At 49.9% G+C, this 25159-nt stretch overlaps 2 protein-coding genes across 2 annotated transcripts; both read right to left on the reverse strand.

The window, feature by feature from the left end:
• Nucleotides 1–1526: 1526 nt before the first annotated feature.
• On the reverse strand, nt 1527–18013 carry TMEM116 (transmembrane protein 116). The gene is made up of 11 exons (XM_017814113.1): nt 17957–18013; nt 17602–17648; nt 17405–17468; nt 13410–13541; nt 9655–9759; nt 8240–8289; nt 7625–7708; nt 7407–7545; nt 6498–6642; nt 6328–6401; nt 1527–5603 (listed from the first exon to the last, which is right to left on the reverse strand). The coding sequence occupies exons 1-11, from the start codon at nt 18002–18004 to the stop codon at nt 5403–5405; spliced, it is 1089 nt and encodes a 362-aa protein (XP_017669602.1). The 5' UTR covers nt 18005–18013; the 3' UTR covers nt 1527–5402.
• An 885-nt stretch (nt 18014–18898) lies between these two features.
• ERP29 (endoplasmic reticulum protein 29) lies at nt 18899–23589 on the reverse strand. The gene is made up of 3 exons (XM_017814443.1): nt 23435–23589; nt 21958–22096; nt 18899–20739 (listed from the first exon to the last, which is right to left on the reverse strand). Exons 1-3 carry the CDS (start codon nt 23552–23554, stop codon nt 20237–20239), a joined length of 762 nt encoding a protein of 253 aa, XP_017669932.1. The 5' UTR covers nt 23555–23589; the 3' UTR covers nt 18899–20236.
• Nucleotides 23590–25159: the final 1570 nt, after the last annotated feature.

The following is a 25159-nucleotide window of genomic DNA, read 5'->3' on the forward strand; positions in this document are numbered from 1 at the left end:
CAGTGCCCTGAGAGCCCCCTTGACCTTGCCCAGGGCATCTGAGTCCATGTGCTTGCTGGACTTTTCAGTTCTGAGCAGTAACTCTCCTCTTTTTGTCTCCTTCCCATCTTCCCCAGACTTTCTTCAAGCCTCACCCTTCTCTCTTTCTCCCTCTTCATCTTCCTCAGACCTTTTGTAAGGCTGAATTCAGCATAAAACTCTTCTTTTTCTCACCTCCTCCAACAGCAGAACAGAAGAATGTTCAAGTTCTTATTACAAGTTGTTTTTATTTTCATGGTGGGATCTTCTATGGACAAAACTCAGCATTGGGTTTGTTTCCTTCAGCCCCCAGTTGTGTGTGATCCAACCCTGTATTCCCATTCTTTCCTTTCTAGGAGATCCAACTCTTGGTTTTAGACTCTTCCTCTTGTTTGAGGGATTATCCTGGCTGGGGTCCCAGTGCTGCTGTGGGATCCCCCAGAGATCCATGTCCTGTGTCCCCTCCAGAGCCCAAATTCCCATTTCTCTGATGCCTTTGAGCTCCTTTTTGGGGGAGCCACAACTCCAGGGCTGCTCCTTCCCACAGGTCCCCTTTGCTGCCTCCCCAGGGCAGGTTCTTACACCAGTCTGGAACATTGGCTCCAAAAGCTGCTTTTTTTAACCTTAATGAAGCAAACAAATGGACAGAATCTGTACATATTTCTAGTTTTCTACCTTTGGCTGCTTTTCTTTCTTTTGGGACTGGGTGGAGGCTTTTTATAGAGATATTTTGGTACCAAACCTGTGCAGACACTGAGTGAGTTTGGTCTGTACTGAAGTGCCAATTCAGGGCTACAAGTAACGACTTTGAACATTGTATTTCAGAGCTCCTCACTTTTGGGTTTACATTGAAAAACCTGAGCCATGAAACCCCCAATTCTCTCTTAGGGCAGTTCTTTGTTGTCTCTTTTCTACATCAAACTCCCTTTAGTTGATGGCAAAGCAGTGTCTGACTCTTTCTATACAGTTTTGTAAAGGGTGATTTAGTTTTTCTACATGAAGGAGATGCTTCATGTCCCCTTCTCTGTCAGCACCTTGTCAGCTTTCCTTTAATCCTGATTTCATTTTCCAATGCCTGATTTACTGCAGAGGAAGAACAGTCCCTATTCCACCATCACTTTGATGGGAGCAGGGAGTGTTTGTGTGAGCCAGAATTGTACCTCTGACACTACATGGGATATTTGTGCACTGACCTGTCCATGAAAACTGAAGAGAATTAGCAAGAAACAAGAATATTTGTCATTTCTTGGTTGTATCAGCAACTTTGCAGGGCCTGTGATGTGCATTTCTGTCCTTGCTCTCATTCTAGGTCATGTCAGCGTCCACACAAGTCTGGAAATGTAAGATGGTTTCACTTTTAACTTGAAATCCATGTTTTTTGGGGGAAATTGAAAGTTTTAAGTGTGGCAAATAGAGATAGAAACAAGAAATCACCTGTGTTTGAACAGGAGTGCAAAAACTTCCCTCCAAAGGCACTTTGTGATTCTGCCCTCCAAGGAGGAAAATACTCAGGCAGTTTTTTGGGAGACAGAAGTTGGCAGGAAGATGAATCAGATTGGAGCTACTCCCAGGGTGAGCACTGGAATTTTGTCACAAAGAACTGCTTTTTATGGATTTACTCTAAATTTTATTGTCTGGTATAAGTAAGAAAGGCCTGATCTGAAGCAGAGGGAGGAGGGACAGATTAAGAAAACACAATTTGAAACTTCAAGGTCAAATGGTTTTATTTCTATGAGAAAATTGATTTTTTTTGTCTCTTTAAAAAGTTAAGTTTTAAATTTCAAAGTTAAATACACCTTAATGGATTCATTTTCATATTTTAAAGTAGCATTTGACTTTCTCCTTCCTGTGTTTTATTTTATTTTTCGGTTGACACAAATGCAGGACATCTTGTCTTGATTCTGTAAGGTTTTATTTGGTAATAAATCTACTGATCCTTTATGGCAGACTGTGAATATTGTAAATATCTGGAGCTGGAAGGGTTGTATGGGATCAAAGAAGACTTTGTACAAACACTAAAAATGTGGGAAAGCTTTGTAGGTTGTTTGTTTTTGGTTTGTTTTTTTTTTTTAGAATTTTATTTAAGTGAAGAAAAATCTTTGAAATCATTTGACCTTTTCAAAATTTGGTGTATATCTGACTTCTCCTGTGATTGATTATTTTATGCTTTTATATCTGTATTAAAAATTAGAAGAACCTGACTGGGCAAAAGATTTGAGTTGGAAATAGCAACATGTCAAAGTTTTGCTGTCCTTACTCCTGGTTTTCATTTTGGAAATCCCAGTCTGTCCCCACATGCCACGTTTAACTTCTGTGTGTTGAGATGTTCCCATTTCTCTCCTCAGTGTTCCCTGTTAGTTCCTTTGGGATCAGTATTATATTGTAAATATTCCCCCTCGGTGTATATAAATGATTTTACTAAACTCAACAGTTCCTGGCTGCTTTTGTTTGGTTGCAGGGCAGGAGGGGAGGAAGGACAGCTCTGGGATTCTCCTGCCAGCCCGCTTTTCCCTGGAAGTGTCCAGAAGGTGTGTGAATGTGGCACCTGGGGACACGGGTTGGAGGTGAACATGGTGGTGGTGGGTTAAAGGTTGGACTCAATGGTCCTAGAGGGCTTTCCAACCTTTAAGGATTCGATTATTCTCCTGCCACCCCACTTCTCCCTGGAAGTGCCCAGAAGGTGTGTGGATGCAGCACTTGGGGACATGGGTTTGTGGGGAATGTGACAGTGCTGAGGGAATGTTGGCTCAGTCTTAGATGGCTTTTCCAACCTTAATGATCCCATTATTCTCCTGCCACTCTCAGCCCCCATCCCACCTCCCTCACCAATGGGAATAATCACTTGGCTTTACTGTGAGATGAAAGGATGACTGACAGGCTGGGCTGGATGAATCCCTAGGAATTTGTGTGCTTTGCCTGGCAACATAATCCAAAACTGCCTTTTTTAAGCCCAGCTTTCCATTAGCTGGCAGCAGCACCTGCCCAGTGCTCCCAGTTCAGCCCCCAGGTTTGTAGGATTGTTGTAGCCATGACTGGGCAGTGAGGGAGGGAGGGATGAGTCCTTCTGTGTTCAGTGACATTCCCCTGTCAGTGCCATTTCAGTGACATTGGAACTGGGAAGCACTTCCTGTAGGAGGATGATCTCTGTAGGGGCTGATCTGGAGGTGAGTGAAGTGGGAGCCCTGATGGAACCTGTGGCAGGACTGGGAGACACTGGTCCATGAGAAGTGGACTGGCCTGTCTTCAGGCTGGCCCTGGGCTTTTCCAAGGAGCTTGGAGTGCTCCCCTCACCTTTCTGGACACAGAAGAGTGACCTCAGTGTGGCACTTGTGCCCTTCCTGCCTCTGGAAATAGTTTTGTTATCCTCAAGTATGGTTTGATTTGTTGACAGGAGCCAGACAGACCCTTATCCCATTGTCCCTTGTTCCATGAGCAAAAGTGGCTCTGAGAAGGGATGGTGGGGCAGCTGTGAGTGTCCAGAGCCTCTTCTCAGTGAGAGGTAACATCAGTCTGCTTGGTGCCTTTGAGGAATTAATAGTGGGTCGGATGGGTTGGAGCATCCAAACTGGGAAAGGGAGTGAGAGAACAATTTCCTGGGAGCACTTAAAGGCAGCCAAACCAGCTGGGAGTGCTCTCCAGAAGTGGCACAAAACTACTCTGCCCTACTTCCAGGAGGAAGTGTGGCCCAAGGAATGCCCTTCCCTGTCCAGGAAGAAGACTCCCCTCAAACCGAGTGATGTGTTGAGCTTGTGAGGGTCTGTCAGCACCCCCTGAGGGCTCTCACTGCCACAGCTGAAGCTCCATGAGCAATCCTGGCATTGTTTCCCAGATAATCTTCCATCACTTCCCACTTCTGAAGCCTTAATCCCCTTTTAAACAAATTGCACTGGCTTGTCACGCTGTCCCCAGATGGGGTCAGCCCAGGGAGCCTCTCAGGGAGGAGATGGGGGTGTTTAATCGTGTTTAATGTGCTGCTTCCTCGTGCCCCTGAGGGGAGGGGGCTGTGCCAGGGAGTGGGTCCCATCCTCCCCCTGGAACTCCTGGGGCTACACAGCCTATGAGACAGGCATTCCAAGGAAACTTGTCCCCCAGTTCGGAAACAGCCCGGATGAAGTGTCCTGTATCATCAGCGCTCAGGGGGTAAATTACACAATTCACCTCAGGCAGAAAGATTTTGGAATATAAAACCTCCCTGTATTTGCTTGTGACTCCCAAGGGGACATTATGTCTGAACTTTGGGACTAGAGAACAGGCTCCTGAGGAGGATTTAAAGGCCCAGGTGGAAGAAGACACCTCAAAAGCTGCTGAGAGTTAAAACTCCCCTGTGTGGGACTTCCCGTGGCAGCAGTGGAAAGCTGGACTCAGGCACTAGACCTGGCCTCCAGCTGCAGAGGACTCATTAAAACTGATCTGGATGCAAACAGGGTTGTAGCTGGACCTGGGTTTTGTCCTGTGGAACAGCAAAAGTGAATTGTTTTGCTCAACCTCACTGTGTAAGGGAAAATCAGTCATTGACGAAAACACCAGGGGCATTGTGTGACTGACACACAGTTTACACAGTTGTGTAAGTTAATTACACAAACTGGAGTATTTCCTCTTCTTGGATAACCTGCTATGTGAAAAATTTGGGTTAGACCCAAAAAGTGAAGCTGTTAGAAAATAAAGAGTGTAAATTAAGGGAGCTGTTTTCAACCCAGCTAAAGATCTTTTTTATTTTCTGTATCATGGATGGACCTCAGTAAATAATTCACTTGAGCATCTGGAAATGTAGAGAGAGATTCAGATTTAATCCTGCTCACCTGGTTCATGATGCTCCACAGGGTTGAAGAAGCTGATTTTTGTGAGTATTGTGGCTGAGCAGGGGTTGGCACGAAGAACAGAAGGGAAACGTGCAGAATTCCAGGCATGGAAGTGAGCACTGATGTTTTTATCCTGCTTTGCAGTTCTTCATTCCCTGCAGTTGGCTCTTAGTATGGTGCATGTTCTCATGGTTATAGTGAATTCAAAGTCAGAGATATGAAAAATATTCACTTTGCTTTACTGTTATTTTGCAATGGCAAATACTTCAAGAAATAAAACAAATACTTGGAGAAGTAAAACATCCTCTGCTGGAGCTGGATGAGACCTCTGAGCTGTTACACACCATCTGCTGCATTTCTAGAGATATTTCCAGAAGCAGAAAGTCTGGACTAGAGATTTACCATGTTGAAAGAATTCATTTAGAGTCCACGTGACCTGTAAAATAAATAACTATCTCCACTGAGTGTCTCTGACAGACCTGCTCAGGCTCCTCCCTCCCCACGGCTGGGACAGTTCAGAGCCGACAGCCCCATCCCGGGTCTGGATGACATTCCTAAAACACGAGGAGGTGCTGGCAGGACACTTCAGAGCAGCGTGGATGTGGAGCCCTCAGTGTCTGGGGGGCTGGTGGGGGCTGTGCTGGAGTAGAACTTCTTCTGGGAGCGCAGGAGGGGGGTCTGGGTGTCCACGTCCCGGCGGGCGCCGCGTTTGAGGGACAGGAACACGTGCTGGGTCCATCCATACACCAGGCAGTTCAGGAGCCCCTGGGAAGCTGCTGTGAGAGCCTGGGACAGAGCACAGGGGGGATCAGGGCTCCTGGAATCCAGCACTGCACAGTGCTCTGAGCTCCCTGCCAGCCTGGAAAACCTCCCACTTCCAGCATGGAATTCTGGATTCAGCATTATTCACCTGCACCCCATGTGTGATAGAGCAATCTCACGATTCTTTAAACAAATAGTTAATAAATATCTAATTATATATAAACCCATAGAAATGTATATTCTAGAAATATATTTTAATATATTATATATAAGATATTTTAAATAATTATATAACACAATTTCTAAATTCTGTCCCAGCCACAAGAAGCAGCTGGACAAGTGTTATGAAGGAATCACTTTTGGAGACTTAGGGACACAGGGAAAACACAGAGGAGAAAAAAACCAAACTGATTTCTGGGGATCCTTTCTACTCTTATTTGCTACAATTTCCATGATCAAAGAATTGCTGAGGTTGGAAAAGGCCTTTAAGACAACCAAGTCCAGCATCACCCCAGCACCACCACCATGTTCACCACTAAACCGTGTCCTCATGGTGCCGGATTTTGGTTACTGAGACCTTTTCACACAAATCACCCACCAGAGATCTTTGCCAACCAAAAGCACAAACCAGACTCAGGCTCACGCGGAGTGATCCTTGTCCAGCTGCATCCAGCTGGGACCAGACTCAGGATTAGGAGGCTCAGGGTGAGAAGGAAATGCCCAGGAGGTGGCAGGGAGAGAGATTTACCTGCAGGATCAGCAGGGCCATGTAGATCTTGCTGGTTGTTGAAACAGTCAACTTCAGCATTCCAAGGAGGACAGCTGTGAAAAGGGAAGGACAAGAGGGTGTTGCTTTAACCCCACCTCTCTGGAGTTCCACAGGGGAGCACTGTGGGAGGAACTCAGCTCTCTGCTCACCTGGGGCCCAGCAGCAGAAGAACACGACGGGGTAAAAGACCACTCGTTGTTCCACCATCTTAATCATGGCCCACTGCTGGTCCCCCAGGAACCCTGTGGAGTTCACAAACCTCTTGTACAGACCTCGGGCCTGGCTGAGGATCACCTGAAAGGGAACAGACAGACGATGTTTTTTGGGCTGGGAGCTGCTGGGTTCACCCAGGACAGGTCCCACCTTAGTCCATCCAGCCTTTTCCCACAATAGGGGGAGAAATCCTGGGAAAGATGTGTCTTTGCATGTGACCTTTTCTAAACTGAAGACTCTGAATTGATTTAGGCTCTTAGAATCATAAAATCAAAAAGGAAAGACCTTCAAGATCATTGAGTCCAAACATTAATCACCTCCTGCTGACTATGCAGTAGGTGAACTCTGCTGCCAAGCAGAGCCTTCTCTACCTGCTAAGTCCTTTTGGGGATGGGCTGACAGAACACAGGACTCTAGATGGATTTATGTGGTGGCACAGTGCTATTTTCCCTCCCCTACCACCCCTTCCAAAAGGGAAGCAGCACCACATTGGCCCCTGCTCCAGTTATTCCTCTGCCGTATTTACAAGAGCTTGTAGTGGAAGGACAAGGGGAAATGGCTTCAAATTGAAAGAGAGGAGGTTTAGATGGGATGCTGAGGAGAAAGGGTGGTGAGACCCTGGGACAGGTTGCCCAGAGAGGTGGTAGAAATGATGGAAGTGTCCAAGGCCAGGTTGGACAGGGCTTGGAGCAACCTGGTCTGGTGGAAGGTGTCCCTGCCCATGGCAGGAGGTGGGACTGGATGAGATTTAAGGTCCCTTCCAACCCAAACCATTCCATATGACAGCCTGGCTTCTGGTGCCATCCAAGCAAAGATGCAGAGATGCAAAGGCCCATGTTTCTTACCAGAATGGCCACGAAGCTGATGAGGAAGGATATGAGGAAGACCCCGATGCCGTAGAAATGCATCGCGCGGCAGACGGAGCCGCTCAGGGTCTGCGGCTCGTTGGTGGTCACGGCGACCTCCGTGTGCATCAGGAGACAGCTGTGGGACAAAGGGGACAGCCTGAGCTCCTGCCCTGCCCCAGCAGCCCTGGGGCTGTGCCAGAGGGGCTGAGGCTCACCCGTGCTTCTGGCTGAAGTTCTGGTAGCAATTACTGCTGTTGCCCAGGCAAAACACCGGCACCATGAGGAGGAAAGGGATGAGGCTGAGAGGAGACAGGACAACAGAACAGTCACTGGTTATTGCACTGCTCCATCCCACCCCCAGCAAACACCACTTGGTTTTTCTCCTGTCACTACAGAGGAATTAAAATTGTTTTTGTTGACATTGCTCTGGAAAAGTATTTTATCAGCTTTACCAACGTCGGTGCTTTCATTCGTGAGGGCTAATCATTGGTCAAGGGAGCACCTTCTGGAAAACCACATCTAGTTAATAAAGTTATGATTAACTTGGTTAAAAAAACCCTCTTACTCTGTGTTTGTGAGGTCACACTGCTGTTAATGATGAGCTTTACGGGCTTTAGTAAATCTTGCTTCAAAACAAGTAGGAAGCAGAGATCAGCACGCTGCAGTTTGCCAAACCACATCATCCTGCCAGGGAGAACTAAACCTTACCAACAACACATCATCCTGCCAGGGAGAAGGAGAACTAAACCTTACCAAAACCACATCATCCTGCCAGGGAGAATTAAATTTTACAAATCTACTTCATCCTGCCAGGGAGAACTAAATCTTACCTCGACGAGATCGTTGCTATTCGGCCGACACAACTTGCATAATCTACAGCCTGCAAAATCCAACAAGTTTAGTTAAATCATCATTCCTGTACAGCTCCCTGGTCCACAGGAACCAGCTCCCAGGGAGCATTTCAGCAGCTGAGGGTCCTTCAAACGCTGATTAATCCCCAGGACAAATGTTTGGTTCTAGTTTGCACTGAGTCAACATGGCCAAGTTCAGCCTGTGCTGATTTGGAACGGAATCAACCCTCACTGACTGTCCTGTTCTGCTTCAGGAGGAGGATCAGAGAAGGGAACTTAGACCTGGACAAGGAGCAGAGACTTGATGAGCCCTCTGGTGGGACTTGCTTATTTTTTGTACTGTTTATTCACTTCACTTGGCCCTGTTCCTCAGAAACTTCATGTTCTGGTGAAGAAATTCAGGCAGTTTGGAGTGTCCTGGTATCTGCTCACCAGAAAATGTGCTTTGGCAGTGGGACCCACCCAGCAGCATCAGTGCACCGTGGGACACTGAAGGGTGGGGAATTATGGCACGTGTGGGAGCCCAGCAAGAAGGAATCCAGTCCTGTAAGTGGATCCAAACCCTATGGATAAAAACCCTTTAAATTTAGAGTGATCTGCCCAGCCTGGTGCTCCTGAACTGACAGATGGAATATCTGGGATACAAAGCAAATGTCTGGGGAAGAAAAGGCTGTCTGGGGCAGTTTGATGGGATGAGCTGCATCAGGAATATTCCACCTTGCAGGAATACACAGGGAGCCACCCAGCAGTCACGGTGCCTCCCTGTTTAGCCAGGAGTGAGGTGGGAAACAACTGCAGGGAGGATTTTGGTCATGAGGTGTGTGAAGTGTTTGCTCAGCCTGCAGTGGAGGGAGTGTTTTCCTGAGTGCTGTGTCCTTGTTCCTCAGTTCCCAGCGATTACACTGGTGCCCCAAAGGGCTTTTGGAAAGGCCAGGGATGATGAAGTGAGGACTGGCCCCTGCTCCACGAGCCAGCAGGTCCTGTTAGCACTAGTTCCCTTCACACCTTCTATCTCAAACCCTTACTGAGTGACACCTGAGGAGGACAGAAATTGTCAGTTCTCAGTTCCAGGCTGTCCAGGTACCCCCTGCTCTCCTGTCCCTCTGCTGTGCCCTGGCAGAGGGCACTCACCAGTCTGGTGACAGCACCAAACCAGTCATTCAGCTGCTGCAAACCCCTGGTCTGCCAACTGCTTCCCCAGCCCCCAGTGCTGAGAGGCTCTCACAGACCCAGCAGTAACTCTGCTGACCTCATCAATTCATACAGCCACGGGGCAGAAGGGCCTTCAAGGTCCTTTTGGTGAGTAAACTGTTCTGTGTGCAGCCCCCACATCCCACCATGCCCCACAGTCAGACCTGGGCACCCAACTGTTGTTCCACATCCGTCCTACTCACCTGGGGGAGCACCCTGAAGAGGTTCTGGTTGTACTTCACCTTTAGGTCCCTGTACAGGTGCCACGTGTAGTTGACAGTGTAGAGGAAAGAGGCCACGTAGAATATCTGGGAAATGCAAACATTTCAGTCCTATAATAACAGTTTCTGTAGCCCATTTATTTCCTCCCTGATGATCCAAAGCCTGTGGAACAGAGGCAGGAAGAAATATCTGCCAAAGGTGAGGATCCTTCACAACCCCTTGTGCTCACATCCAGGTGGGAAGAGCCAGGTTGAGGAGAGGCTCCCACTTTAAACCTCACAAAGGCAGCTTCACTTGGGGCTCAGACAGGGGACAGGAGAACTAATGACAGCAGGGCTGTCTTAGAAAATCAAATCTTTGTGATTTGGCTCATTTTTTAGCCCAAATTTTGGCAACAACAGGTCCAAAGGCACTTGGATCCTCTCTGTGCTACGTCCATTAGGAAACAACACAGATGTGACATTTAGACTTTTGCATAATGAGCTCCCCACACTGAGAATTCACGGAAACGCAAAACAATGGGATATTTAAAGAGGAAAGTGAGGGCAGAGAATATCTGCCTGAATTAACATCTCAAAAATCTCTTTTCTCTCCCAGGGAAAAAGTGGAGAGAAAAGACAGAGCACACTGTTTCCCACTGAGAGTTTCACAGCCTGAGATGAGACCAAATATCTAAACTTTCCTGCAAAACCTCCCAAATCTTTATCCCATTTATTTTCAAATCCATGTTTGCTCCAAGCTGCCTGATCAGACCATGTCCACACATGTGCTGCTTGTTACAGGAAACACACACTTCAGTGGCAAAGGTAAAGAGGAAGGGCTGGACAAGGGAATTTCTTTTCTTTGCCAAAAAGATAAGGAGCACAGGTTTGCCACCCTGGGATCATCCACGTCTGGGAAAGGAGTCACTGAACAAACTCAGCCTCCTTCACTGAGGTGGCAAATGCTCTTGGCTGGCTCAAGGGGCCGAGTCCAAGGGGCTGTGACATTGCAACAGGAACATTGCAGTGACTTTCCAGCTCATTAAACGAGCTTTAATGAGTGTTTGCTGCCCTTTTTCAATTACTTCCAGGGAAGGTCATCAAAACCAAGTCCACAAATATTGCTGTCTTGCACTTCAGGCTCAAGAAATGTCAGCACTGCCTTCTGGTTTGGTGGAGGGAACCAAATGCCCCTTGGGAAGGCGCCAGCAGAAAGTGAAGGGAATTCTGCTTTCCTGAGCCCCAGCTTTGGGGCTGGGGACAGTCCTGCAGCACTTCCCATGAGGAGATCAAGCAGAGACACCAGAGGCCCTCATTATCCCTCTTGTGTGGCTCCCATTGTGCTCCCCAGCGTGGGCAGAGCCTGCCAGGACATTATTAGGCCACTGGAACTGAACTGGAAGAATGTGGGGGAATTGTGCAATTATAACCACAATCTTTATTCTGCACTTTATTATTGTAACACAGAGGCAAGGCAGGGAGGAGGAGAGAACAACGTCAAGAGACAGCAAAGGGAGCAGTATTTACATTAATGTCAATCAAAGCTCTGGGGCTGAAACAGGGAAAACCCAAGAAGCAAAGCAATCTCCTCCTTTAGGGATGTTGGGGAGCTCCATCCACTGCAAACACCAGCCCATGGTGATAAACTGAGGGCAAACACCCCGAATAAGGCAAAAGATTGTCCTGCTCCTGAGGCAATGCCTTGGGACATCCCAGGGACCCTGGTGTGAGTCTCTCCAAGGGCTGCCAGCTGCAAACACCCTGCTGAGCCCCCCTGCCCATCCTCACCCTCTGACATCTGACTTTTTCTAGGTGCTGGTGTGCAGAGAAGCCACGTGTGTTTATGAGACACTCTGTGAGACATTTATTTGCTCATTCCACCGGGTTCTGCTCCACAGAAGCTGCTGGTTGAACCTCTCCCTGGCTCCTTCTTACGCACAAGGTGTTCCCAACACCCCCAAGGGCAGAGGGGGGTGTGGGGTGGGGTGCCCTGCTCAGTCACGTGCCCACTGTGGACAGGTTGCCATGGCAAGTGCTCCATTTGTTTTCATTTCTCCCAGAGCAAACAGCAGTGACAGCTCTTGCCAGGCACAACCCAGCTCTGCTACCGGGGCAGTCCTTGTGCCAGGGGGGACTGGAGTGGCACGTGGAAGAGGGGCCTGGTGACACTGGCTGGGGTCAGGATGTGGCCCTGCACACCCCACCACAGCACCCTGACTGTCCCCTCTCCTGTAAGGACTAACCTAAGGCCAGTTCTGCTCACCCAGCATGAAAACAAAGCTCCCACTTTGCCCCCCTCCTGTGCTGGTGTCCCTGAGAAGCACAGCCAGAGGCTGGAAAAGGGAGGGCAGAAACAGCCAGAAGTGCATGGGAGCTGAGAAATGATGCCATATTGTCTATATCCAACCTATTTTTCCTCCAGCAGTGCAATCTGTTGTCTCCAGGCCATAAAAAAGATCACACTTCATCAAGGACTGTCCCCAGGCAAGGGAAACAGCTCAGGAACACCTTCAGTCCCACCTGCTCCTTCCACCTTTCAGCTCTGGAAAGCCTTTCCCAAGCTCTCCTCATTTTCCCCTGTACCATCATCTTGAAAACCTTTGATGCTGTTCTGCATTATTCCCAAGAGGCCAAGTTACCCACATCCCACTGTTTCATCTCTCGACAGGAACACATTGTGGAGCCTCCACAGCGGAGCTGGAGAGAGCAGAGATGAGCCTGGGGTGGAACAGCTGCTCTCAACAGCCTCAGGAACACACTTGTACCCACAAAAACAGCTGCTGAAACACCCCCAGGCTGCAGGAACCCATCCCCATCCCCACAACAGCAGGAACAACTCCATTCCACACCTGTAGCTACTTCCCTGCCCTCTCCAAGGCACCCGGAGATCCTCTCTGACTTCTGATGCTGCTGCTCAGTGAGGATATTTAGTTCCCACCACTCTCCCAGGGAGATTCCCGAGCCCACACAACACACACCAAGGCTCCCCAAAGCCCCTTGCTCTTCCCAGCCACATCCTTTAAAAGGAAACTGTTAATCCCACGGATCATCACTTGTGAACCGCCGTCCTGGCCCAGGCTCGGCAGAGTTCTGATCCTGTACAGTTTTTTTTGGAGCAGTGATTTCCAAAGCCTTATTATGAAAAGGGAACCCTGTGAGACAAAAGCAAACTGTCAGGAAAATGGAGTTCACTCCCTCTGCTCCAATTAGTCTCCAGCACAGGGAATCAGCTGGAAAGCAGCTGAATCACTGGGGCTGAGCCTGTGCTGACGGAGCAGCCCCTGAGCACCCTTGGGAAGATCAACCAAGAGCAGGGATGTTTATATGAGTAATGCTGTAAATGTGAGCTCAAGTGCGTCCCAGAATGTGTCTGCTCCTGCCCAGGCTGGAGGAAGCACAAAGAGGAAAAGAAAATCTGCTCTTTGAGAGGCACAGAGATCCTCTGGGCAGGGATCCAGCAGGAAAGAGATCAAGCCCCATCCACTCACTTTACACAAGCAACCACAAAATCCCATGATGTCTTTGCCTTCCTCATGGCCTCTCCCACACCAGAGGATCCTGAACCCAAATGTCATTATCTCCCTTTTCCACACAAAGGCAAGACTTCAATAAGTCAAGTTCACACAGGGAGCCTCTGCCAAAACCTGTCTATAAACAGCCCCCACAGCCACAGTGATCACCAGAAGGGTTAATTGTGGCAAATTACTGTTCCAGCAGGAATGTGATGCCACAGGGGTAGGATTAGGGACACTTACCTGTCCCGTTGCTTGCAGGTTGTAGCAGATGAGGTCCTGCTGAGAAGTGGGTGAGCTGTAGAGCAGAGCCCCAGCCAGCCAGCACATTCCCAAAAACAGGTCAGAGAGGCTCAGGTAGAAAAGTGGACGCACCTGGGGGAAGAGAAAAGTCTCATCAGGTGTGAGAGGCACCACAACACTCCCACACCCACCCACAGCTGCAGCTTTACCCTGTATCAGACATACAGACATTAAACACAGCCTTCCAAAGCCTTTTCTGCAGGAATGAGTGTCAGTAGAAGGCCAGTGTCCCACTGCAAACTTATTTTAAAAGCCTTAATTAAGGATAAGTGGGGTATGAGTAGCACTTACTTTGTAGAGGGATGATTTTACCCTCAGGGAAGCACTGTGACAAGATTTCTGAGAGTCAATTTAACTGCAGCAAACCTTGAAAGCTTCAAGTAAAAAAGTCTCTCTACTTTCACAGCCAAGGGAGTTTAAAGAAAAGTTCTCAGATGGAAATAATTCAGCTGTTACTCCTAAATATCACCCTTCTTTTCAGTCCTTTAAAATGACTCTACCAATTCCTAGTAGAAAGATTAATTGTGCTGAGACTAATCAACCAAGCATGGACATCAATACATCAGGTTATCAGGTGTTATCTGAACAGTGTTATCCCCCTGCTCTGCTGGTGAACTCTCCTTGCAGACAAAATCCACATAAATTCGTGCTCTCAGGAGCTGTTCCAAGGAACATCCCCTGCTCTAACCACCCTTTCTGCCACTGGGATCCAAGAGCAGCATCAAAACTTACAGGAAATAACTCAAATATCCATAATTTCACAATTCTGCAGAATGGGGGAGGCTGGCAGGGAGGAGAGATATTATGTTTTAAATCAACTCAGAGAGAAATTAAACTTTTGGCAAACACAAACCCTTCTTCAGATACGAACTAACTTTAAACAGGCATTTTCCCCCTGTGTTCCATGTCCTTTCAGCTGGTGACTAAGGCTGGGTCTATGTCACACGCCAGATTAACTTCCACTGAGAGCCATTAGTCTGCTGGAACAGAGTCACGTCTCCTTTAACAGCAGTTTCCAGCCCATTTCCAGTTTGCAAGCACTGGCCAGGACTGTAAACACTGCAGGAAAACATTTGTGCAAAATTCTGGCCAACATTTTTGTCGTTAGTGGGAGAGCAGACACTCTGGAAAAGGAGCCTGATTATCTACATTTTTAATTGTAGCCTTTGGTACCTCATTTTCAGCATCCTGGAGAGAAAACGATGGTGGTTTTCTTTCCCTACAGAAAATTATAATGTTAAAGACAGCATGGAAACATTTCAAGGGGCTGTGGTTTTTATATTTTTTTTTTCATGGAATTGAGTTTCTGATGGGATTTGCCTCAATATTGTCCTGGAAGTAAACATTTGCCACCCATCGTGCTGGGTTGTGCTTGTTCCCATGAGCAATGAGAAGGAGATTAGTAAGACTGATAAAATGTAAGGTAGATCTGATTGAGCCAGATTTACCTTTGAGGCATAATGGCACAAATATCTGGAGTTAATATTTATATAATTTCATTTATATGCCTTTTTTAACCAGTCTTTTCATTGCTGGTGCACAACTGAAGCCCTGGCACGACAGGCTGGGGACACCACCCAGTTTGTGAGCAGGGCAGGTTAAACCAAACAGCTCTAAAATAAGCAAAGAAGCAACTTTTGCAATCGAACAGGTGACCCCTTTCCCCAGCAACAAGTGCCCTTGGAGCGAGGAACCACTGGCTGGTCGAGGAGTTTTGGCCCAGACCTGAATAAAGAAGTAGGTGACAGTGACAAGCGAAGCCAGTTTGGTTCTGACTTGCAAAAGGGGAAAGCAAATACCAAATGGTATTTATAAAATAGAGGAAGGGACTGGAAAGACGTAATGATTTCCATCCTGGCAGCTCCAGATGCCAGGCTGGAGCACGCACGGTGATGTGGCTTTGTGGCCATCACCCAGGCACATGGTGAGCTGACATTTCTTCCTTCAACCCGTTGATCTGAGCTTTCTTCTGAATGATTTAGCTCAGGCTGAAGAGTTTTATTGACCCCATAAAGACAGAAAAGCTTCAAGAATGCAATATTTGATTTCTGGGGACAGGAGGGGAAGTGTTTCTAACATCATTCTCCTCCCAGGCTCAAGAGCTGTTTATTTTTAAACATTTTGCTGTGGGTCCTCATGACTCAGGGAATATGTTTGTGGCAAGCTTTGATATGGATCTCTTCCAGCCCCTTTGTTTACAAACTTCCACTGCAGACCAGAAACATGAGGACAAGGCAATGGGGAAGTTACTGAAGATTGTGTCGCTTCTGAAACCCCAGCAGCAGATCTCCCCTGGCACCAGCAGAGGAGCCTGGAAGGCTGTGCAGGGCAGTCCCTCCAGCTGGCACCCACCCCTCCCACCCGGATTTGAAGCAATAATCTGAGCAGAAACATCTGGACTCCCTCGAGCAGGAAGGGCCCATCTGTGACCTGGAGCCATGTGTGGCTCACGAGCAGCTCCCAAGCCACAGCCACATCATATGATTGAGAGAGAGTAGAAGGGCTCCTGAGTGACCAGGCTTCTGGCCATGGAAGTAACGGGAAGAGGCTGCTGAGTCACACCAGGACACCTGCCAAACCCAGCTCTGCATCATTCCAGAGTGGAGGACCCCAGGAGAGAACCACATGTGGAGCTCTCCTGGTGCAGATGTGATAGAAGGAGCCTCTGATGTGCACCTTTAGCAGCACAAGCTCAGGCAGGTTTTCCATCCCAGCACTAAGGCGAAGTCCCAGCCTCCATTTCTCCCTGCAAAGGCATGGAGATCTCCAAAGCTCCTTCTGGATGTGCTGGGCAGAGCATTTCCAGGAGGAAAGACTCCTGTGTGTTGTAATGGGGGTAGATTTGCCCTACAAACTTGGACTCGTGTTCTCCTCCCCACTCTGCTTCATCCAGCGATGTGTCAGCTGTCGGCTTGCCTGCATCCCTTCTGCAGGAATAACTCCCTGCATTCCCTGGAAATCCTGTTCTCTGGGCTGCACATCAAACCCACGATGTACAAAGAACAGTGAAGATGAGAGAAGGACAGATACAGCTGCTGGCAGCTCCACTGTCCTTCTGCTCTTACAGTAACCTGTTGCCTGCAAATCCAAACCCCAGCTTCACAGGGATTAGCTCTGCTCACTACCTCTGGGAAGTCTGGGACACACAGAGGGACTATGTGTGGATACCCAAGCCTGGCAGGACGAGACAGATGTCTGTGGATACTGTGCACGTGCCAGACACCTGCTTGGTATGTCAGATATATCTCAGCCTCAGGGGGTTCCTGCATAACCTGTGCATGGGATCCCCTTAGGATGTGCCAGGCACTGCATTCCTGTCCCACCTGCAGCACACGTGCAGGCTGTCCCACCCCAAGGGATGTGTGCACCTGAGTCCCACAGCTTCAGCATGAGGAATGTTCATGGCAGGGGTGACCCTTCCAAAGCCCCACTGCAGAGTCCAACACAACAAACTGCTTTTCAGCCTCTTTTTGTCTGAACTTTGAGTTGTATCAGCTGCATCTTTGAGTTGTATCAGTTTTAGCAGTGCACCTGCCTGGAAATCTCCTCAGAGACACCCAAAGACCTGTAAAAGAATTTCCACAGACACATCTCCAATTTGCACTTCAGCAGCTTTGTGCACAGCTCCGCAGCACTCCAGGAGTTTTGTCCCACCGAGGAGGGCACATTAACAAATCCTTGCTCCCAAGAACAACCGGAGCAGCAGAAAGCACGGGGCTGAGGGACCTGCTTCTCCTTGCACAGGTACAGTTCAAGGTCAGCCCCTTCAACTCCTATCACAGACAAAGAGCCAAAATCTTGTCAAGCCCTTTGCCTCCCAGCTGTTAAACAAGGTTTAACCGCATAACCCTGAGACCTGCAGCTGCTCCAAGGTGATCCACCTGCACAGGAAAAACACCTCGGCTGAGGGAGGGAGAGGGAGGCACAGCTCTTACCTCGGGGGACCTCACTGCGTTTTGGAAGACGGCGTAGGCAATAATCGAGCTGGAACCTACAACGCTGAGAAAACAAAGCACAAGTTGGAACAGGAGCGCGTCTGCCTCGCCGGGTACGCGAGTTCTCTCTCTCTCTTTTTTTTTTTTTTCTGGAGAAAATCGCCTTTGCGATAGTAACTCCGTTCAGCCCGCCGTACCTGAGCATGGCCATGGTGAACTGGATCCACTGGAGCGCCGAGTAGACCTGAGGAAAGGACAGGACGGAGCTCAGGTGGCGGCCACGGAGCGGGGACTGGGGACCGAGGGATCCCGAATAGGAGCGGGCAGCACGGACCGGGACGGGGACCGCGAGGTGCCGGGGAGGAGCAGCACGGCCCGGTGACCCTGACCGGGGGATCCCGGACAGGAGCGGGCAGCACGGGCCGGGACCCGGGGGATCCCGGATAGGAGCGGGCAGCGCTGCCGGTGCCGGCGGGCTGGGGATGGAGCGGGAGGGGATGGAGGAGAAGGGACGCGCACGGCAAGGTCCCGGTGCCGGCGGGGCTCGCTCACCTCCTGCCAGCCCCCGTCCAGCCGGGCCGCCTCCGCCGGCAGGGCCATGGGTCCCGCCGCCGCCGCCGCACCGCTCCGGGGCTGCGGGCACCGCCCGCGCTCCGCCCCGGGGCCGCCCCGCGCCCGGCCCCCGCCGCGGGGCCGCTGCGGGAGAGCCCGGTGGTACAGGGGGGGTGAGGAGCCCCGGGGAACAGCGGGGTTGTCGCCCCGGGACCGGCGTCCCGCGCGTCCACCGGGGGCAGAGCCCACCGAGCCCCGGCGGGCGGGCTCGCCCCCGGCACCGCCCCGGGAGCCGACCCGAGGCGACCCCGCGGAGCTGCCCGTGGTGGAGCTCGGCACCGCGCCCCGGCACCGCCTCGCCGTGGCGACACCGCCACGGGGCGGGAAAGAGCTTCGAGGAAGGCTCTGAGGGGCCTGCGGGGGCTGCTCCCCTCAGAGCCTCGGGAGATGGTCCCCTCAGGGGCTGCTCCCCTCAGAGCCTCGGGAGATGGTCCCCTCAGGGGCTGCTCCCCTCAGAGCCTCGGGAGATGGTCCCCTCAGGGGCTGCTCCCCTCAGAGCCTCGGGAGATGGTCCCCTCAGGGGCTGCTCCCCTCAGAGCCTCGGGAGATGGTCCCCTCAGGGGCTGCTCCCCTCAGAGCCTCGGGAGATGGTCCCCTCAGGGGCTGCTCCCCTCAGCGCCTCAGGGGCTCCGGACCTGGAGCCAAGAGGGACACGACTCCACACGTGGCCTGACCAGGACCCTCCGCCTTGCCGGGATTCTTTCCCGCCCATTCTGAGGGGCAGAGAGCTCCTGGCCCGAGGGACACCCTCGCACTGCTTCCTTCATCTCCTGGGCACCCCTCTTGCTTTCAGTTGGCATCATCTGGCTGATCAGTCACGGCCTCCCCTCCAACCATCAAATCGGCAGCAGTTTCTCTAGAAAACGCTTCAAGAGGCAGCTCTGAATTGGAACCTTTTTATTATTGTATTATTAATACATTTTATCTTGCAGTAACATCTGCTCCTTGTACCCACCCCAGGATTCAAAAGGCAGCAAAGCTCCCACAGCAATCAGTTTTGCTTAAAGCATAGTTTTAAGGTAAAACACATAGGTTGTTTCTCTTTTCAACTCTCTGTAACCCTGATGAGGGGTTCGACATCTTCCAGGGGCATCTGAATCCCACAGTGTAAACAGCACAGTTTTGAGGACTCACCTGATCCCTGGACCAGGCATCTCCATTAAAATAAAACACATGAGTCTTCTAAGGGCACAAATACTTCTGCTTCTTGTTACAAGAACTCATTTTCAAATATTCAGAACTACCAAACGCTGATGAAGCTTTAGTCTGACGGTGTCAATCGCTTCAGGAGGCTGGAGGAAATGTTTTGTTCATGTAACTACATCTCAGGACTTTCAGATGTCGTTACTAGTCTCACCTTTCTCGTTTTGAACCTGGGAAACGAAGCTTGGAGGCACCCAGGCATTGCACGTGCTCTTCAATCATAAGAAAACTCACCCTAATTTACCTCTGAAAAAGAAGTTTTGCACCAACTGGTGAGACTGAGTGTAATAGCACCTCAGGGAGACTCTGCCCTTGCTCAGAGCTCACATCACTCACTGTCAGGGTACCATAAAGGATTTCAGGAGAATGTCTGATGAAGTGGCTGCTCTGGCCAGAAGATGAGGCTAAAGTTGTGATATGGGGAGGAACTGTTTTCATTGCCAGCATTTGGCTGAAACCCAAACCAAACAGGGACAGGAGCCATGGAAGGAGAAGGCAGAAAAAGGAAAACTTCAGGTCTCTTAGTCAACAACAGGTAAGAAGAAGACTTGGAGCCCAACTGAGGCAACAAAAGGCGTGTGGGGTGTAGATTAACAAGCATAAAACCCAAGGACACTATGGACAGGGAAAGGTGGGGATACAAAGGACACCCAATCTGTACCTTTTCCAACATGTAAGATGGAATGCAAGACTGAATTTTGTTATTTGTTTGCCAGGGAACAGCTGTAAAAACCACCAAGAATGTGCTTCTGGCCAATCTGATACTTTTTTTGCTGTTGTCTGCCTTAACACTGTTATTGAATAGTATTACACAATACTGTTGTTTTGCTTTTAGGTGATTTTTCCAACATTTAGAATACTGTGTTTTCAAGGAATGTCTTCCTCTTGATCTTCCAAAACTGAAAATACCAGAAGGAAATCTGCTGCTCTCTTGAAGTCAGCGGGAAGTTTGCTTGCATAAGGAGAACTGGTTAGGACTCTTGACATTTCACAGCTTGTACAAAGTTCTCCAACACATCAGAGCTCATCTTTTTCATTATTCTTCTTCAGGAAAGAAGCGAGGATATTGAGGCTTTTCTGGAGCTCCTCCTTCTTCCCATCACTCATTTTGTTCTTCTCGATCAGCTTTGTGATTCGGACGACTTCGTTCGCAGCAAACTCCTCTCCCTGCTCCAGGATCTTGCTCATAATTTTCAAGTATTGCTCAGCTGATTTCTTCTCGGTTTCTTTAGCTTTTCCCAAGCTCTGCTGCCCCTTTTTCAGGAGGGCCTGGCGCTCGGATTTCTCCGTGGTGCTCACAAACTTGCTGGCCAGCACGTCGTACTCCTTCAGGCAGCCCGGCATCCCCAGGTAGATGCCACTGCTCTTCAGCCAGCGCTGAATAGCCCCGGCCTTGATCTCACCACCGTAAGGTAAGGGATTGTCAAAGTCACCGTCCTGGAACAAGTAAAAAACAGGGAACTTCTCCTTGTCCAGCTTGTACTTCTCTCCCAGCTCGGTGTTCAGTTTATCGCCGTAGTCTGTCAACAGAGAACAGAACACAGAAAAACACAGTTAATCAAAAATTAATTTAGGATTCCCTCCTACACAAATACTTGTCTCCAGTTTCAACACGTCCTAACAACCAGGAAATCATAAAATCACAGAATACCCTCAGTTGGGAGGACCCCCAAGGATCAGTCCAACTGCTGGCCCTGCACAGACACCCCAATAATCCCACTCTATCCCTGAGAGCGCTGTCCAAACACTCCTTGAGCTCTGGCAGCCTTGGGGCTGCAACCACTGCCCTGGAGAGCCTGTTCCAGGAAAATGCCACACACTGAAACAAAAACACCTTGAAAAAGCACTTGGTTCTCCAAAGAAAAACACAAGATTCTAATGCTGCTTTGCTGCGACTGGGAGAGCAGATCTTTACATACAAACCCCATCCTCCTTATGGGACACTAATAGCCTTTTTTTCCCTTGTTTTCCTCTATCCATTTACTTTATCTGAGTTTACAGTTCAATAGATTTCTTCCTGTCCATGTGCAAAGAATGATTTAGTTCTGACAGCATGCCAAGCTACAAGATGTTTACTCATCTTACATAAATTACTTACATAAATAGCACTTATTCTTGAGGACAGAAAACAAAGACACTTTGATTATGCCACTTAGAGGATTCCACGTTCGCTTAGAAAATGTGGGTAAAATTTCTCAGTTGGACAATTAACCTTAAATTCTTATTCTACATACAAAGCCAGAGCATGTAAGGTGACAGTGATCTATTTATTCTTCACTGCTTTTCTCTCTTAAATCCAGTTAAAACCACATCGAGTTACAGCAGCCACAGTGCAACAGCCCCTTTCTGTGCTGCCCTGGCGTTTGCTACATGGAATAAATCACATTAAATATGCTTTGTTTGACCAGGATTGTGGCTAAAGAGTGATTCTTGTAAGGCCTCTTCCCTGCAAATGGGACAAAAAGGTTTCTCTTGGCAAAGAAGGCAAAAATAAAAGGGGGCAGAAGTGCTGAGGAGGGTGGCAGCAGTTCAGCAGTGTGGGCTGACTCCTGCATTACCCAGCTGAGGTGGATAAGCAGCTCTCCCACACACAGCGGGCTCAGCCACCATCCAGGGCAGTCTCACATCCATCCCTCACCCCCAGAATTGCCTCAGAGCCTGTTCTCAGCAGAAATCTCACTGGAATTCATCTCCTCCTCAGCAGCCCACATTGTTCCCATGTGCCCAGGGCTCCTCACCTGATATTCCCACTTCAGCCACCAGAAGGTCCTCGCTGGAGCCTGAGCTCTCAGCCAGCTTTTTAAACTCATCTTGTTTCTCCCCATAGGGATATTGTGTGTCAAATTTCACCAGGACAAACTTATGCTTTGGAATAACCTAAAACAAGAAGAAAAAAAGGGGAGGGGGGAAAGGAGAAAACTTGATTATTTCAGATCTGAGCAATCCACAAGTCACCAAAGGTTGTTTCTGCTTGTTCTTCTTTTCCTGTACAATGAAGAGATGCAGGGGGAGAATGGAAATTTTATATAATTATGGCCTTTCAAAAATGACTCAGTGCTGTGTGAAGGAAAGACTGAGCTTTGGGTGTCTAATTCTGCACCAGATGATAAAGATGATATGTGGTAGGTTTGGAGGAGCTGATAATGCCTTTAATTATAAGATCTGCTTGTAAATCTGACTGACATCTTGGAAGGAAATCAGCTAAATGACTTCCAGTGGGACATGAAGAGGAGAGAGACCAAACGTCCCAGCATGAGAGCTGCACTCTGAGCTAGGAGAGGAGGCACAGGGAGGCAGAGGAAGTGCTGTACTGGCTCAGGAAATGGAGAATTCATATTTTAATCGATTCCTCTTCACTCCAATCTTGCTCTGCTCGGGTGATGTCTTTTCGAATGAGCTTGGAAATTGAATTTCTCGCCCTGCTGGAGACTGAGGAGAAGACCTTGCAAAATCTTTTTGTTGTAACGAACAGGTTGGGGTTGCAGCACAGCTCCCCACCTACACAGCGCTCTGCTCAGGCACTGACACAACACCTGCGTGCACAGGTGGCTGAAGGCTCCGTCTTGGGCCTGTGGGAAGCGCACATGGCCCTGGGAAAACGCCTTCCTTGCAAACTGATTTAGGGGAGGGAAAAAAACCCCGAAACCCCGTGGAACCCTGTTGCTTTCTGTTCGACGAACAAAAGCGAAGCCACCCAGGCGGGGAGCGCTCACGGCCCCGGCTCGCTGCTCACTCGCTCACTGGCACGGGCAGCGCAGCCGGCCCACGGCGGCTCTTTGCTCGCTGCCCGGAGCTCCGAGGCAGGTGCGGCGGTGGAGGCCGGACCTTCCTTCCCCGTCCCCCGGTGCCTCGGGCCGGACCTTCCCTCCCCCGCGGGCCGGACCCCCGAACGGCGCGGCTCCGCTCCACTTGGACCGCGCCGATTGGCTGCCGGCCGCGGCTGCCGCGCTCCCATTGGCTGCCGGTCTCGGCCGCCGCGCTCCCATTGGCTGCCGGCCTCGGCCGCCGCGCTCCCATTGGCTGCGGCGCAGAGCGGCCGCTCCGCGGGCGCCGCGCGCTCCCCGCGCGGTGTTGGCGGCCCCGGCCCCGCTCCGCGGCCCCGCCGCGCCCCGAGCCCCCGGCAGTGCCCGCGGGGTGCGGGACACACGGCCCTGCGCGGCCCCCGCCCGCCCCCCCGAGCGCTCCGCCGGGCGCGGCGGCGCCCGCGGGCCGTACCTTGTAGAAGGTGACGGTGTCGAGCGGCACGGAGCCCTTGGTGTGCAGCGTGCTGCCGCCGGGCAGCGCCAGGCCGAGCAGGCACAGCAGCACCGAGCCCGCGGCCGCCGCCGCAGCCATGGCGGAGCGCAGGGAGCCGAGCTGCCGGGACACGTGACGGCGCGACGGCCGCCGCCGGGGGCTCGCCCCGCCCCGCAGCCCCGCGGGCACCGAGGGAGCGGCGCCGGGCGGGACCGCGGGTGCCTCCCACGGGCACCTCCCACGGGCCGCCCCGCTCCCCCGGGACAGCACGCGGGGAGGGGGATGCTGCGGCGAAAGAAGGACGAGCGAGCGGCTTCCAGCAGCAATTCCACAGGGGAGGAAGGCAGGGAAAGGCAGGAGGCAGGATCTGGCCACACAGATTAGCAGGGAGGGTGTGTGCATCTCTATCCAGGGTGGGCACTGCCATAGCACTGCCACAGCCCCCTCAGACAGGGCGGGTTTTTGTATTATAACCAGGAGAGATCTCCTGCACCGAAAGATTTGCATGCATTTCAGCCAGCGATGCATAAAGCATGAAGAGCAGGCTGACAGATCATCATGTCAAAGCACTGACACATCCCAGCCCCCTCCCCCAGCAGACATCACTGAGGATCCCCCCCTCTTTCCAACCTCCCTCTTTGCAGGTAATTTGATTTTCTGCTTGTGCTGCACCAGCACAATCTGGCTTCACCCAAGGGCTTACAACCATAGTGTAGATGAGCACTTTGATTGCATCCAGACAGAAAAATGAGAGGCAGCAATACTGATTTGTAACGAAACTGACTTTTATATAAATTATAAACCCATCCAGTTTAAAGCAGTTCAGTTGCAGTTGTGTCACTTAAGTCCGTAGAAGGCCGAGGCGTACACATCTCCTACAGTCATAAATTAACAGGAATCAAGGAAGAGAAAGTTCAGATAAGGCTGCAAATACAACAACAACAACAAAAAATTCCCTAAGTTTACTAGCGGTTAAAATAAAGTCATGATTATCAAGGATTGCAAAATATAAATGCAATTTCTGAACAGTTAAAAAGTACAAAAATGATGGGCAACACAAACAAGCATCGTACAGTTTGTCCTGTGTGTAGACAGAGCAGGGTAGGAGATTTCCAACCTTTATCTACATCAGACACTGATTTTAAGCCGAGAGGAGTTGAGGAAATCTGTAAAAGGATCGTGGCTCATGATCCCAGTAGTACAAAAGCAGTATTTTTTTCAGTCTGTAAACAGTAGTCTTGGTAGCTTCTTCTAGGTATGTTTTTCAATTCATCACCCAAAAAAAGAAAAATCCAAAACAAACAAAAACAAATCCTAAGGGTGGAAGAAAGGGAACAGCAGCAATGGGTTATAACTTGAATTTCGTATCAGGTCCCTGTGGGACATATTCTGGAGGGGAAATGCTCTTTTGTAAGAAATATATAATATATTTAACTGTACACAATTTATAAGGGGAGAGAAATTCTCCCTCAACCAAGCCCCCAGTCAGTCAGTACAGAGTCATCTTTGTACACCACTTCCTCCTAAAGAGAAACTACAGCTTGGGAAAGGATGGCATATGGTTTTAAAAAACACTGAGTAATCCAAAAATTCTGTTTGACAAGGTTATCGCTCAGCAGTGGCTGGAACTGGAACGAGGAGAGCAGGTAACACTGAAACAGTCACTGTTCCCCCTGTGCTGCCAGCACTGGGACGGGGAGTGAG

Source organism: Lepidothrix coronata, unplaced genomic scaffold (genome assembly GCF_001604755.1).
Source record: "Lepidothrix coronata isolate B3197 unplaced genomic scaffold, Lepidothrix_coronata-1.0 Scaffold44, whole genome shotgun sequence".
Taxonomy (NCBI): Eukaryota; Metazoa; Chordata; class Aves; order Passeriformes; family Pipridae; genus Lepidothrix; species Lepidothrix coronata.